The sequence below is a fragment of the Phyllobates terribilis genome, unplaced genomic scaffold (assembly GCF_046119375.1).
Source record: "Phyllobates terribilis strain yellow unplaced genomic scaffold, ASM4611937v1 Scaffold_5__5_contigs__length_657084704, whole genome shotgun sequence".
Lineage (NCBI taxonomy): Eukaryota > Metazoa > Chordata > Amphibia > Anura > Dendrobatidae > Phyllobates > Phyllobates terribilis.
Window position 1 is genome coordinate 239,334,055 of NW_027362765.1, and position 16,906 is coordinate 239,350,960.

General features: G+C 43.3%; 1 protein-coding gene across 11 annotated transcripts in view; it reads right to left on the reverse strand.

The window, feature by feature from the left end:
- Window positions 1–1,241, reverse strand: part of EXOC7 (exocyst complex component 7) — a 42,390-nt gene extending 41,149 nt beyond the window's left edge. For all 11 annotated transcript variants that reach the window (XM_073683930.1, XM_073683938.1, XM_073683931.1 and 8 more), the window contains exons 1-2: window positions 1,047–1,241; window positions 287–352 (exon numbers count right to left, since the gene is read on the reverse strand). In XM_073683930.1, the coding sequence (XP_073540031.1) occupies window positions 287–352; window positions 1,047–1,106 (126 nt within the window). In that variant the 5' untranslated portion in view covers window positions 1,107–1,241. The remainder of the gene's footprint in view (window positions 1–286; window positions 353–1,046) is intronic.
- Between the last annotated feature and the right edge of the window lie 15,665 nt (window positions 1,242–16,906).

The following is a 16,906-nucleotide window of genomic DNA, read 5'->3' on the forward strand; positions in this document are numbered from 1 at the left end:
TTGGAGTTGTACACTTTATTATTTTGTTGCCTCTTGGGTGAGTGGGGTTCTTTGTCTCCCACTCCCACTGGTTTCTATCTTGATTTTATTTTCTCTGATATATTTCTAATAAAGATTATTGTTACTATGATTCTAGTTTTTTTCCATTTATTGCATATGTATGTAGACCTCTTAATTCACCCCTAACAGATTTTGTTGGGGAAAAATAATAAAAATAATACATTTCAACACACCCAATCCTTCTCATCTCTTTTGAATGCTACTAAGAGCCCTCTTTGCCACTCACCATGTTGTTGGTCAGCTGATCACTCTTTTCCAGACTCTCTTTGATGAATGTCAGCATTTCCTCTTCCTGTAAAAGGGAAGTCAGTGGACAGTGTTAGTGATCCAGCTGTTCTTCTGACACGCTTCTCTTCTCACACTGGAATTACCTTTGTTACAGGCCATTCTCATAACCCAAGCATCATAGGGGAATGAACCATACTATGCTATGAGGTATTTGGGCTCTTAACCCCACTGTACTGAATGGCTCAGTATGCTCTAGTATCATGATAAAGGTCATCAGCATGATCACATGTAATGATTTATAGCTGGACTGTCACCTCTCCCAACAGGTCTGTTTTAGTAGGAACGTGCAGTCCCATGAAATAATTCAACATTGTGCAGTTTCTTTGTTAGTCCTGGAAATATTAGTTGATAACTGGGCATTGCCAGTCTTGCCTTGCCAATGGGGTGTGTCCTGAAAGTGGAAAACTCCTTTAACACCCAGTTGTCAACAAACACTTCCAGGAGGAATAAAGGATGAATTAAATGCTAAGGGCAGAACAGAAGCACAGTATTAGGTGGTATGAGGATACACATTGGGGACATGGATGTCATAGAGGAGGTAAAGTACAAGACAAGTAAATGAGACCCTCAATGTATTTGGGCCAAATACCAAGGACTGGGGCAGGCAGCAGTGGCCGCACATGCGCAGTGCACACGATACGCAGCGCTGCGTTATGGACGTGTATAGTGACAGCAGTATACCCCGCCATGCACGTCACCTGCTTCAGCTTCTCCTCTATATCCCTCTTCCGGGAAGACGCATCCTCGTTAGGAATCATTGTGTCAGAATAATGTCCGAAAATGAGCCACAAGCCCGAGCTCCTCCGCCCTTCCTGCCGCTCACAGGACTCACAGACAAGGACCTGGGTGACATCACCATCACATGACCGTGACGTTACGTGTCATGTGACCGAGATGCGCCACACGAGGAGCGGGAGGTTTAAATGCTGAGATTGAGGCGAGACAGAAGCCCAGGATGAGGAGTAACCTAGATACTGTTATATCTGTGCTGTACGTGAGGGGGCGCTGTGCAACACGTGTGTAACAGGCAGTGTAATCATGCTGGTTCCTCTGCAGCACATGTATACATTCCTGAGCTATAGGAGGCGCTGCGGAGCAGGGTGTAACGTGCACTGTGCTGCAGGTGGCGCTGTGGAGCACATGAGTCCTGGGTGGTTCTGCAACATGCACATATAGATAGATGGTGGTCCATCAAAATGTATGGTGCTCTGCTCATTCTTAAGAGCGAGTGACATAGGGACATGATGGACACCAAGGTTTCTGTCATCTTCCAGGAAGCCATGATGCTGCATGCTGTGCTACTAACTCTGGCAAATATGACAGATGTGACCTGAACCTAATGAATGGAGTCCTGTGAAGACTCCCTCCCCAGGATCAGTGGAACACATCCTGACACCACCCTCGTCATCTGACATCAGTGGTGAGGTCTTTCCATGAATCCAGACTACTGGTGGGTGCACGGGGTTAAATCACCTAGGTGACCTCAGACAACTGATGTAGACACAGGCTTTATATGAGTGGTGAATGCTGTGCGCCCTACCGAACGTGGGACCTAGCACGCAGCAGAGTTATGAGATTGATGACAAATGTATAATATAAAAAAATAACAAATAGATGCAAAAGAAGATACAAGTATTGAGACTGGCACAATTTTTGTTTGCTGCTTCAGTTTTATAATGGCAATTTACATTGATCATAGAATCATAGAATGGTAGAGTTGGAAGGGACCTCCTGGGTCATCTGGTCCAACCCCCTGCTCAAAGCAGGATTCACTAGATCATCTCAGACAGATGTCTGTCCAGCCTCTGTTTGAAGACGTCCATTGAAGGGGAACTCACCACCTCTCGTGGCAGCCTGTTCCACTCATTAATCACCCTAACTGTCAAAAAGTTTTTTCTAATATCTAATCTGTGTCTCCTCCCATTTAGTTTCATCCCATTGCTTCTAGTCTTTCCTTGTGCAAATGAGAATAAAGATGATCCTTCTACAATGTGACAGCCCTTGACATATTTGTAGACAGCTATTAAGTCTCCTCTCAGTCTTCTTTTTTGCAAGCTAAACATTCCCAAATCCTGCAACCGTTCCTCATAGGACATGGTTTGCAGACCAGTCACCATTCTGGTCGCTCTTCTCTGAACTTGCTCCAGTTTGTCTATGTCTTTTTTAAAATGTGGTGCCCAAAACTGTACACAGTATTCCAGATGAGGTCTGACCAAAGAGGAGTAAAGACCGATAATGACTTCACGTGATCTAGACTGTATGCTTCTGTTAATACATCCCAGAATTGTATTTGCCTTTTTTGCTGCTGCATCACACTGTTGACTCATGTTCAGTCTATGATCTATTAGTATACCTAAGTCTTTTTCACATGTACTGTTGCTTAGCTCTATTCCTCCCATTCTGTATATGCTTTTTTCATTTTTATTGCCCAGATGTAGTACTTTGCATTTTTCCCTGTTAAAAACCATTCTGTTGGTTGCTGCCCACTGCTCCAGTTTATTTAGGTCTTTTTGAATCCTCTCTCTCTCTTCTCTAGTATTAGCTATCCCTCCTAGCTTTGTGTCATCAGCAAATTTAATCAGTTTACCCTCAATTCCTTCATCTAAATCATTGATAAAGATGTTGAACAATACAGGTCCCAGGACTGAGCCCTGTGGTACCCCACTTGAGACATTCATCCAGCTGGATGTGAAGCCATTTACAACCACCCTTTGAGTCCGATCACTAAGCCAGTTATGAATCCACCTAACAGTTGCCTGGTCCATTGCATACTTGGTCATTTTTTCAATAAGGATGGTGTGAGATACTTTGTCAAATGCTTTGCTGAAGTCAAGATATACTATATCTACAGCATTTCCCTGATCCACCCAGTCAGTGATTCTGTCATAGAAGGAAATTAAGTTAGTCTGACATGACTTGTTAGTTACAAACCCATGCTGACTCTGGTTAATCACTTCATTCTTATCCATGTACTTACATACATGTTGTTTAATAATTTGTTCAAAGATCTTTCCTGGTATAGAAGTCAGACTCACCGGCCTATAGTTCCCTGGGTCCACCTTCTTCCCCTTTTTGAAGATAGGAACAACATTTGCTCTTCTCCAGTCTTCTGGGACTTCTGTTCTCCAAGAATTTTCAAAGATTATGGAGAGTGGTTCTAAAATTTCTTCTACGTTCTCCTTCAGTACTCTGGGGTGTAATTCATCTGGACCTGGAGACTTGAACTCATTTATGTTAGCTAAATATTCCCTCACAATCTTTCTGTTTACAGATAACTTGGATTCCTCTATTCCTTTAAAAGGACAGTGAAGATCAGTTGATGTTACATTTTCTTTCTGAGAGAAAACAGATGCAAAATAGGAATTAAAAATTTCGGCCTTCTCAACATCCTCTCTTACCATTTCTCCATTTTCATCCTGTAAAAATCCTATAGCATCTTTGACTTTTCTTTTACTTTTGACATACCCCCAAAATCCTTTTTTATTGCTTTTGACATCTCTTGCAAGCCTTAATTCATTGTCAGCTTTAGCTAACCTGATACGTGCCCTGCAGGATCTGCAGACTGCATTATAATCTTCTTTAGATATGCCTCCCTCTTTCCATTTAATAAACATTTCTTTCTTTCTTTTTAGCATGTGTTTAAGTTCTGTGTTCATCCATCCTGGTTTCCTTAAATGCTTCCCATTCTTCCTACTTTTCGGGATTGTTAACGATTGTGCTTTGAGAATCTCATTTTTAAAAATTTCCCATCCTTCCTGGACATTTTTGTCCTTAAGGACATCCAGCCATTGGATCCCCCCTATTCTCTTTCTGAGTCTCTTAAAATCTGCCTTTCTAAAATCTAACCTTGAAGTTTGAGTCTTCACATGTCTTCCTCCTCTAGTTATCCAAAATTCTATAATAGCATGATCGCTGCCTCCTAGGGTCCCAGCCACCTTTACCTCCTCAACCATTTCCTCCCTGTTTATAAGGATTAGATCCAAAGTAGCAGATCCCCTTGTTTTCTCCCCTACCTTTTGGAAGATAAAGTTGTCAGCAAGAGAGGATAAGAATTTGCTTGACCTGTTAGTTTTACTTGAGAGAGATTCCCAACAAATGTCTGGATAGTTGAAATCTCCCATGGCCACTACGTCATATTTTTTGGAGAACTTGGTCATTTGATACATAAAGAGTTCATCCATATCTTCAGCTTGCCCAGGTGGCCTGTAGTAAATGCCTACAATGGTGTCCTTTCCGTTGTTCTTTCCTTGTATTCTTACCCAAACAGTTTCCACAGAACTCCCAGTCTCTGAAGCTTCAATCTCTGTGCAGATATACGCATTTCTAACATACAATGCAACACCTCCTCCTCGTTTATCAAGTCTGTTTCTTGCAAATAAGTTGTATCCTTTTAGCCTTTTATTCCAATCATGTGCATCGTCCCACCAAGTTTCAGTGATTCCAATGACATCATATTCCTTTTCCTGCATTAGTAGTTCCAATTCTCCTTGTTTGTTGCCCATGCTTTGTGTATTTGTATAAAAACATTTTAGTTTTTGATTGGTTTCTCTTCCTCCCATATTTTTATTATTTAAATTGTTTTGTCTTTGTTCTTCCTTTCCACTTCCAGTAGCAGAGATCTCAATAGTATTTGTCAGCTGTATGGCTTTTTCTGGCCTTTTGCTTCCCTTCCCACATTGTTCTAGTTTAAAGCTCTTCTGATGAGTGTAGCAAGGCGACTTCCAAATACATGTTTTCCAGTCTTCGTAAGGTGCACCCCATCTCTAGCAAGTAGTCCATCGTATAGGTAATTCATTCCGTGATCCAGAAATCCAAATCCTTGTTGACGGCACCATCGACGTAGCCAGTTGTTCACCTGTAGAATCTTATTCCACCTCATTGTTCCATGGCCATCCACTGGGAGGATGGATGAGAAGACCACCTGCGCTCCCAATTCTTTCACTTTCTTGCCTAAGTCTTCAAAGTCACTGCAGATGGTTTCCAGGTCCTTTCTTGCGGTGTCATTTGTCCCCACATGTATTAGCAGGAATGGGTAGTGATCTGTAGGTCTGAAGAGTCTTGATATCCTGTCAGACACATCTTTAATTTTTGCTCCTGGAAGACAGCACATTTCTCTTGAGGTTATGTCTGGTCTGCAGATAGCGGCTTCTGTTCCTCTTAACAGGGAATCCCCCATGACCACCACTCTCCGTTTTTTCTTCACAACATTCTTCTTTCTCCATCCAGGAGGATTCTGAGGGCTTACAAGGTTATTCATTGCTGGCAAAGTCTTATTTTGCTGTATTTCTTCATGGTTCTCCTGCGTGAGAGCCTGGTACTGGTTCCTGAGCAGTATGGGTGCTGACTGCCTCTCGATCCTCCTGCTTCTGTGGGTCACATGCTTCCATTCCTCTGTTTCTGAATCATGAAGAGATAATTCTGCTCTGTCTAAGAACTCTTCACCTTCCTTAATGATTTTCAAGGTAGTTAACCTTTCTTCTAGATTTCGCAACTTTTCCTCCAACAGGGACACAAGCTTGCATTTCTGACATGTGAAGTTTGGCTTTTCCACTGGCAAGTCTGTGAACATGTAGCAGGATATGCAGCTCACCAAATGGCTCCTGGACTCTTCCATATTCTTATTGTTAATGTTCTGAAAACAGTGAAAAAAGCTTAAAAAAAAAGCTTCAAAATGCGCGCGCCGGCCGGCGCGCGGTTTACCGATGTCCTCTTTTCAGCTCCAACAGCCAAAATCCAGTGTTCTTTGAGCTCGCGGAGACTCTTCACTTACCCCAAAATGCAGTGGGAATATGCAAATTATCTCCTCAGGACTCCTCCCCTGGTTTACCGATGTCCTCTCTTCAGCTCCAACAGCCAAAATCCAGTGTTCTTTGAGCTCGCGGAGACTCTTCACTTACCCCAAAATGCAGTGGGAATATGCAAATTATCTCCTCAGGACTCCTCCCCTGGTTTTGATGCTAGATTGCTATGAAGAGTGATCGCATGAATTGCAAATAATGTCATTCATTCTTTGCCATGAAAATTAACTTAATCGCAAAAAGACCCTATTTCCACTGAATGTCATGCCTGCCACAAAGTGACCTGTTTACATAATTTCAGTGATCCTTGTCAGCTCAAGAGAAAGCGTTAACAAGGACAAGGCATCTTATGTCACTGTCATGATGATTGTTTTATAAGAGCAGATTGCTTACTTTAAAAGAAGGCTGGTGCTTGAAATCAATGGCTCCTATTCATCAAGACAAGCAATGTGTGACTTCTGTATTGGTGCCTGCTCTTACTGTCTCTGCTTCTGCCGCCAAGCGGCACTACACTCTTGTGGCGAGGCACCAACTCTAGTTCTGTGTCCCCTGGGACTTGTAGTCCTTTCCGGGAATTTCTGGGAAATCAGGAGTTAACTTTTGTCAGTGTTTGTTTCCTCCTGTTTGGCCTGGGCAGGGGCTGCAAGCTATTAAAGCCTTCGGTCTACTGCCAGTTATAATTTGACTAGCTCATGTGAACATCTTTGTAATCCTGCTTTGCTTCATAGTTGACATTCCTGATTTTTGTCCTCAACTTGTTTTTTGACTACTCATCTTCCTGACCATTTTAATTTTATCAATTTTATGGTATTGACTTGGCTACCGGACCATTCCTCTTGTTAGCTCGCACCACCGGACAGCAACTAACTCTGTGGCCCCAGCTTTAGGCGTCCCTGTTAACTCCTATACAGGGATCTAGTTTTAAAGGGTGAAGGCCAGGGCAACCCCTAGGATTGGAAATATGTAGTAGCTAGCGCCAAGCCCGTTCGTGGTAACCATCTTTAGAGCTGCCAGGTGACTACGAGGAGTACCTCCTTTACATGATGTTCCCACCGGTCTTGGGCATGCTGGAGTCAGAGGATAATGATTCATTAAGAAGTATGTCTGACAAGTGGTGTGCACCTCGTCACAAATCTTACTCCAGTCAGGTACTAGAGTAAGATTTCTGGCGTAAGGAATACCACAGCTCAGCTTGAATTAGGCAACTTGTGGTATGATGCCCCCGCCATTTGGCTCATCTAGGCGGGACTGGTGTGAAAAATGCCCAAATTTGCCAAATCTTTGAGCAACTCTGCGTTTCGCAAAAAAATTGCGACTTTTAAAAGCAATTGCATATACAGTGGGGCCGAAGAGTTTCCGAGGCTGGCCTAGTGTCAAGAAGGGTAGCAATAAAGCAATTTCTCTCCAAGAAAAACATCAATGACAGACTGCCTTCTGCAGAAAGTACAGGGATTGGATAATAGAGGACAGGGGGAATATTATCTTCAGATTCAGGGCCCACGATGCAAATTTGAAGCAGAAATTTGCTGAGCATTTCTGCATCTCCTTGGCAGAAAAAACGCATGCGGATTTTACATGTGTTTTTTCAGCGTTTTTTACATGCGTTTATGCATGCGTTTTTTTTTCAAGTGTTTTCTAAGTGATTTTGAGCATCACTTGGAAAAGGGCTTGACAAGTTGGTCACATAATATAAATACATGCAACTGTCATGGATTTATATTGTGTGACCAACTTAGAGGAAATTTCTACTATCAAATGCTGCATCTAAAGTAAAAAAAATAATCAAAAAGTAAAAATAAATAAAAAACCTTATACTCACCTCTCCGGCAGCGTCCTCTCTCCTCAGCGTCCCGCGGTGTACTGGCAGGACCTGCAGTGATGTCATTTAGTCAGCTGATGGTCACGCGACCGCTGACATCAGCGGTCATGTGATGGTCACGTGACCATCAGCTGACTAAATGACGTCACCGTGGGACGCTGAAGAGAGAGGACGCGACCGACAGAGAGGTGAGTATGAATATTTTTTTTATTTTTTACTTTATTATTCTTTTTTAACTTGCAGGTACCATGGTACCCAGGTTGGAGGAGAGTCTCCTCTTCAATCCGCGCATTGAAGCACATAACATCCGCATGTATACATGCTAATATTATGCGGTTCAATGCAAGTCAATGGGCGCGATTTTGCAGCGAAATCGCGCCCAAATTGGTTGTGCTGTGGATTTTTCCGCAATGATAATCCGCAGCTGAAATTTCCGCAGCATGTGCACAGCACATGCGGATTATCATTAGGATACATCCCAGACCTCTTAACAAGCGATTTTAATGCGTTTCTGCGGTGGAAATGCCGCCGCGGAAACGCATTAAATCCACAACGTGGGCACACAGCCTCAGTCCCCTTCAGACGGTTTTGAAGATCTGGAAGAATGATTGTCTGGAGAAGAAAAGGTGAGCACTACCATAGCCCTGTGTCATGCCAACAGTAAAGCATCCTTAGACCATTCATGTGTGGGGGTGCTTTTTCATTCAAGGGAGTGATCTCACTCAAAATTTTGCCTAAGAATTCTGCAGTGAATAAATAATTGCAGACGTTTTGAAAAATGACAGTCAACTCTGTAAATATTGTGCCTCTGCTTAAACTTAATGTATTTGTCAATAGTTTTAAATGTATTAAATGCTTATAATTGTACTTCGGTAACCATAGAAACACCTAACAGATCTAAAAACACTGAAGCAGAAAACTTTGTGAAAACCAAAATCTGTGTTGGTCTAAAACCTTTTAGGCATGACTGTAGATGGGTGTAGCTGGGTCCCACTGGTTGCTGCCAGTTCAGAGCTGACAGCACTGCTGAACATCTTCAGATTTTGAAAGTACGGTAAGTAGGCATAGTGTGTCTCAACTGCTGCATTGTTTCCTTGTCAGAACACTGCCACTGTGGTCTTCAATGTTGCCCATTTGTTGGTTTTCTTAATGCTGACAATACCAATACTATCAGGGAGGCATCTGAACAGCTCCAAATTTATTCTGCAGCAGGACAACTACGCAAAACATGCAGCCAATGACATTGGAACAACCTCCCTGCCTGTGCGAACTGTGTGCAAGTGTATCCAGAAGAATTGATGCTGTTCTGAAGGCAAAAGGTGGTAATATCAGATATTGATTTGATTTGGATTTCTCTTTTATATATTCACTTTGCATTGTTTTAAATTAGTAAACTTAAAAATATAATGCATTCTTACTTTTCAGTTTTTGTGTGTGTGTGTGTATATATATATATATGTTTGTGTCTGTACATATATATTATCAACAATCCATGGGAAGTACCTGGACCACATATTGATAGGGCAGGAGTATATTGATCCATCTAGTGCTCGATGGTATAGATATACAGTACAGGCCAAAAGTTTGGACACACCTTCTCATTTAAAGATTTTTCTGTATTTTTATGACTATGAAAATTGTACATTCACACTGAAGGCATCAAAACTATGAATTAACACATGTGGAATTATATACTTAAAAAAAAGTGTGAAACAACTGAAAATATGTCTTATATTCTAGGTTCTTCAAAGTAGCCACCTTTAGCTTTGATGACTGCTTTGCACACTCTTGGCATTCTCTTGATGAGCTTCAAGAGGTAGTCACCGGAAATGGTCTTCAAACAATCTTGAAGGAGTTCCCAGAGATGCTTAGCACTTGTTGGCCCTTTTGCCTTCACTCTGTGGTCCAGCTCACCCCAAACTATCTCGATTGGGTTCAGGTCTGGTGACTGTGGAGGCCAGGTCATCTGGCGTAGACCCCATCACTCACCTTCTTCGTCAAATAGCCCTTACACAGCCTGGAGGTGTGTTTGGGGTGATTGTCCTGTTGAAAAATAAATGATGGTCCAACTAAACGCAAACCGGATGGAATAGCATGCCACTGCAAGATGCTGTGGTAGCCATGCTGGTTCAGTATGCTTTCAATTTTGAATAAATCCCCAACAGTGTCACCAGCAAAGCACCCCCACACCATCACACCTCCTCCTCCATGCTTCACGGTGGGAACCAGGCATGTAGAGTCCATCCGTTCACCTTTTCTGCGTCGCACAAAGACACGGTGGTTGGAACCAAAGATCTCAAATTTGGACTCATCAGACCAAAGCACAGATTTCCACTGGTTATTAGAAATGTGTTGTTTTTTAATTCATTTGTATACTGACGAATAAGGGGCTGTGTCCTCGAAACGCGTCCAGTTGTTCCCCTCCTAGAGACATGTTGTGACTTTTAATTTTGGAATAAAAGGATTTATCGCATGTGGCACCAGATTTTACCTTTCTTATATATCCTTGCAAGTGTATGCTGGACACTAATCCGTGAGCCTGGGATTCCTGTGAGTATCAGGTGATATGAGCTAATTATCTTTTTTCAGTCTTCTGCTTGTTGCCTGTCCTTAGCAGTGGTTTCCTAGCAGCTATTTTACCATGAAGGCCTGCTGCACAAAGTCTCCTCTTAACCACTTCGCGCCACAGCCTGTTTTTGCCTTCGTGACCGGGCCAATTTTTTCAATTCTGACCACTGTCACTTTATGAGGTAATTACTCTGGAACGCTTCAACGGATCCCCCTGATTCTGAGATTGTTTTTTCGTGACATATTGTACTTCATGATAGTGGTAAAATTTCTTCGATATCACTTGCGTTTATTTGTGAAAAAATCGGAAATTTGGCGAAAATTTTGAACATTTTGCAATTTTCAAACTTTGAATTTTCATGCCCTTAAATCAGAGAGATATGTCACACAAAATAGTTAATGAATAACATTTCCCACATGTCTACTTCACATCAGCACAATTTTGGAACCAAAATTTTTTTCTGTTAGGAAGCTATAAGGGTTAAAAGTTGACCAGCGATTTCTCATTTTTACAACAAAATTTACAAAAACATTTTTTTAGGGACCACATCTTATTTGAAGTGACTTTGAGGAGCCTTTATGACAGAAAATACCCAAAAGTGATACCATTCTAAAAACTGCACCCCTCAAGGTGCTCAAAACCACATTCAAGAAGTTTATTAACCCTTAACAATGAACATTTAACTTTTTTTCACAAAACTGCTACTTTAGCCTCAAATTTTTAATTTTCACAAGGGCAGCCAGAAAAAATAGACCCCAAAATGTGTTGTGCAATTTCTCCTGAGCACGCTGATACCCCATATGTGGTGCAAAGCCACTGTTTGGGCGCACGGCATGGCTCGGAAGGTAAGGAGCACCATTTGACTTTTGGAATGGAAATTTGACTGGAATGGATAGCGGACGCCATGTTGCATTTGGAGAGCCCCTGAGGTGCCTAAACAGAGGAAACCCCCAACAAGTCACCCCATTTTGGAAACTAGACCCCTCAAGGAACTTATCTAGATGTGTGGTGAGCACCTTGAACCCCCAGGGGCTTCACAGAATTTTATAATGTTGAAGGGTGAAAATAAAAAAACACATTTTTAACACAAAACTGCTACTTTAGCCTCAAATTTTTAATTTTCACAAGGGCAGCCAGAAAAAATGGACCCCAAAATGTGTTGTGCAATTTCTCCTGAGCACGCTGATACCCCATATGTGGTGCAAAGCCACTGTTTGGGCGCACGGCATGGCTCGGAAGGTAAGGAGCGCCATTTGACTTTTGGAATGGAAATTTGACTGGAATCGATAGCGGACGCCATGTTGCATTTGGAGAGCCCCTGAGGTGCCTAAACAGAGGAAACCCCCAACAAGTCACCCCATTTTGGAAACTAGACCCCTCAAGGAACTTATCTAGATGTTTGGTGAGCACCTTGAACCCCCAGGGGCTTCACAGAATTTTATAATGTTGAAGGGTGAAAATAAAAAAACACATTTTTAACACAAAACTGCTACTTTAGCCTCAAATTTTTAATTTTCACAAGGGCAGCCAGAAAAAATGGACCCCAAAATGTGTTGTGCAATTTCTCCTGAGCACGCTGATACCCCATATGTGGTGCAAAGCCACTGTTTGGGCGCACGGCATGGCTCGGAAGGTAAGGAGCGCCATTTGACTTTTGGAATGGAAATTTGACTGGAATCGATAGCGGACGCCATGTTGCATTTGGAGAGCCCCTGAGGTGCCTAAACAGAGGAAACCCCCAACAAGTCACCCCATTTTGGAAACTAGACCCCTCAAGGAACTTATCTAGATGTGTGGTGAGCACCTTGAACCCCCAGGGGCTTCACAGAATTTTATAATGTTGAAGGGTGAAAATAAAAAAACACATTTTTAACACAAAACTGCTACTTTAGCCTCAAATTTTTAATTTTCACAAGGGCAGCCAGAAAAAATGGACCCCAAAATGTGTTGTGCAATTTCTCCTGAGCACGCTGATACCCCACATGTGGTGCAAAGCCACTGTTTGGGCGCACGGCATGGCTCGGAAGGTAAGGAGCGCCATTTGACTTTTGGAATGGAAATTTGACTGGAATCGATAGCGGACGCCATGTTGCATTTGGAGAGCCCCTGAGGTGCCTAAACAGAGGAAACCCCCAACAAGTCACCCCATTTTGGAAACTAAACCCCTCAAGGAACTTATCTAGATGTGTGGTGAGCACCTTGAACCCCCAGTGGCTTCACAGAATTTTATAATGTTGAAGGGTGAAAATAAAAAAACACATTTTTAACACAAAACTGCTACTTTAGCCTCAAATTTTTAATTTTCACAAGGGCAGCCAGAAAAAATGGACCCCAAAATGTGTTGTGCAATTTCTCCTGAGCACGCTGATGCCCCATATGTGGTGCAAAGCCACTGTTTGGGCGCACGGCATGGCTCGGAAGGTAAGGAGCGCCATTTGACTTTTGGAATGGAAATTTGACTGGAATGGATAGCGGACGCCATGTTGCAATTGGAGAGCCCCTGAGGTGCCTAAACAGAGGAAACCCACAACAAGTGACCGAATTTTACAATCTACTCCTCTGTATAAATTAATCTAGTGGTGGGAAAATAAGTAGATAGGTAAATGGTCACTAAACCCATAGATGAATTCCCACAGAGGTGTCATTTCCATAATGGGGTCACTTCAGGGGGGATTATGCTGTTCTGGCACTTTTCAGAGTACCAGAGCTAAAGAATCCCCCCTGAAGTGACCCCATTTTGGAAATGACACCCCTCTGGGAATTCATCTATGGGTTTAGTGACCATTTTAACTCGATGGATGATTTCCAGAAACAAGCACGCAATGGAAGGTTTAGATTCTGGAGAACCCCCCCCTGGAAATTAAGTGAGCTCTACTCGAATATGTCATTCACTAAATGAACCAAATGTTTGAATGACAAATTGGGATACATTTTTACAGTTTAAAAACGTGGTTCTGTGTGGTAGATTTTAAAGCAGTCAGTGACGCATAAGGCTGGCAATGATGGGCATTGTGGGCAATAGTAGCGGGTATCACGCCTCATTCCTCTCTTAGTACATACACGACATCTTTTCTGGGGGTTCCTTCTTGTTTCCGTTGCTGGAATAAGTGCAATAAAATGTCGCTCAGTGAGTCTTTTCACATCCTCAGATTCTAATGGATGAGCGGGGCTAACACTTTGAAAGACAAGATTTTCAATTACCTTTTCTTGATAATCAAGAAAAGGATCTGAATTTTCTGCTTTTTTGTACAACACAAAAGAATTGTATGTGGCCACCTGAAACAAATAAATAACCAACTTTTTATACCAGGTATAGGACTTTCTTGATATCTGGTATGGCTGTAGAACCTGGTCTGCAAGGTCCACACCCCCCATGTGTTTGTTGTAGTCAATGACTGACACAGGTTTTTGCTTCGGAGTGGTGGATCCTAGTTCTACAGTGGCCCTTGTGGCATCTGTGTGGATCGAGCTGAGGACAAAAATATCCCTCTTATCCCTATATTTCAGGGCAAGCAGCTCTCCGTTGCGTACAGCCCCTGACTGCCCCTTTTGAAACTTTTGGTTGACCAATGGTTGTGGAAACCCCTGACGGTTTTTACAGATGGTCCCACAAGCCCCGATGTTGTGTTCAACCAGACTTTTAAATAGGGGTATGCTGGTGTAATAATTGTCCACATATAGATTGTAGCCTTTTTGAAAAAATGGACTTATCAGCTCCCAAACAATTTTTCCAGATGTCCGCAGATAAGTAGGGCATCCTGGTGGGTTTAGTTGGCTATCTTTCCCCTCATATATGCGAAAAGCGGATGTGTATCCGGTTGAACTTTCGCACATTTTATAGAGCTTTATTCCAAACCTTGCCCTTTTAGATGGGATAAATTGCTTGAGGTGCAGTCTTCCTTTGAATTTTACAAGGGACTCATCTATAGAAATATTTTGTGTTGGGGTGTAGAGGCTTAAGAATTTTTCTGACAAATTTTCAATGATGGGTCTAATTTTATAGAACCTGTCATGTTCTGGGGCATTTCTGGGCAGGCATTGACTATTGTCGTTAAAATGCCAAAACCGCATGAGCATTTCATAACGGGTCCTAGGCAGAATGACTGAAAACATAGGGGTGGCTTGAACAGGGTGGTTGGACCAGTAGGATCGAATGCTCGGTTTTTTAACAAGCCCCATGGCAAATGTAAGTCCTAAAATTTTTTTTTATTTCCGGGACATTAGTTGGTGTCCATAAATTTGCCCTAGCATAGTAACATCGGGGATTCTGGCTTAGGAATTGGGATGCATATAAATTTGTTTGCACGACAATATGCTCTAGCAAGCTGTCTGTAAAAAACAAATTAAAAAAATGAATTGGTCCAAAATCTTCCACCTCCACATTTATACCAGGAATGGCGTTGAAATCAGGGCTGAATGGAGCAGCCGAATCCGAAGCCTCCCATCTGGGAAATGCTATATCACGTGGCAAAGCCCCTTGTACACTGGCATGCGCCAATTCACTAGTAGCAGGGACAGCGCTTGTACTGGGCAGTGTTCCCTGATTTGGAGACGTTTCTCCAGTAGCGCTATTTGCACCTATTGCTGTACTGGTCCTTGGGCTTGAGGATGGAACAGAATCACTGCTCATTTCTGAGCTCTCAGTGTCGCCGCTACTAAAGCCCTCAAAATCCATATCTCCATCTGAGATTGCGCTGTCATCAGTGTCAGAACACAGCAGGGCATACACCTCTTCTGCGGTATAAGTCTGACGGGCCATTTTATTTTTAGATTTTTTGACTGGACTGAACGGACCGGACTGAACGGACCGGACTGAACGGACGGGACTGACCGGACGGGACTGACCGGACTGGACTGGCCGGACTGGACTGACTGACCTGACAGGACTGACTGATCTGACTGATCTGACAGGACTGACTAACTGATCTGATAGGACTGACTGATCTGACAGGACTGACTAACTGATCTGACAGGACTGACTGACTGACAGATCTGACAGGACTGATCTGACAGGACTGACTGATCTGACAGGACTGACTGACTGACAGATCTGACAGGACTGACTGACAGATCTGACTGGACTGATCTGACAGGACTGACTGACTGACAGATCTGACAGGACTGACTGACTGACAGATCTGACAGGACTGACTGACTGACAGATCTGACTGACTGACTGACTGATCTGACAGGACTGACTGACTGATAGATCTGACAGGACTGACTGACTGATAGATCTGACAGGACTGACTAACCCTAACTCTTACTTTCTTTTTTATTTTATTTTTTTACTTTCACAGTGGCAAGGCTGACACAGCTCTTGTCACACTGTTTCTCCTCTGCTCTCTCACTGAGATCGGAGGAGAAACAATGTGTTTATCAGGCAGATCGCCCGGGAAAGTTTGTTGCTAAAACAAACTTCCCTGGTGATCTCTCTGATTGGCTGGTGTGACGCTGACATCATCGAGACCTGAGCCAATCAGGTCTCGATGATGTCAGAGGTCACAGCACCGGGATCCCCGCCGCTCCTGAGGTATGTGGGGGGTCCCGATCGCCGACCACCAGCTGTCACTATCTTTTAAATGCCGCGATCGCTATGGATCGCGGCATCTAGAAGATAGGAACAGGTTAACATCATGGGGACCTGATCCATTCAGGTCCCCATGATGCCACATGTCAGAGCTATCGCTCTGAACCGGTACCGCAGCGCTAGCAGGACCCTGGGGGTCCTGAGCGCTGCGGGACCACCCACCGTTTTTAAATGTCGGCGCTGCACAGAGCCTGGGCAGCGCCGACGTTTATGTACAGTGGGCGGTCCTGAACCGGTTAACAGTTGAAGAGATGTGTCTGCTGATAGAACTCTGTGTGGCATTGACCTGGTCTCTAATCTGAGCTGCTGTTAACCTGCGATTTCTGAGGCTGGTGACTCGGATAAACTTATCCTTAGAAGCAGAGGTGACTCTTGGTCTTCCTTTCCTGGGGCGGTCCTCATGTGAGCCAGTTTCTTTGTAGCGCTTGATGGTTTTTGCAACTGCACTTGGGGACACTTTCAAAGTTTGCCCAATTTTTCAGACTGACTGATCTTCATTTCTTAAAGTAATGATGGCCACTAGTTTTTCTTTACTTACCCGTGGCTCACGGTCCCATGAATTGTGGCTCACAGCTGTCTGCCAGCTTGGTGCATTAGCTCCAGGTCTAGCAAACAGGTATGAAGAGGACATCTCAAAATGGTGAATTTTGTGAGTAGCCCTGCACAGAAGAGCTGGTTGCACATATGCTGGTCTTATGGGTACAAATGCTGGTCTTATGGGTACATGTTACGGATCCGGGTGGTGGAACCTCTGTGCTGCAGTGCAAGGAGGTACCCAGAGG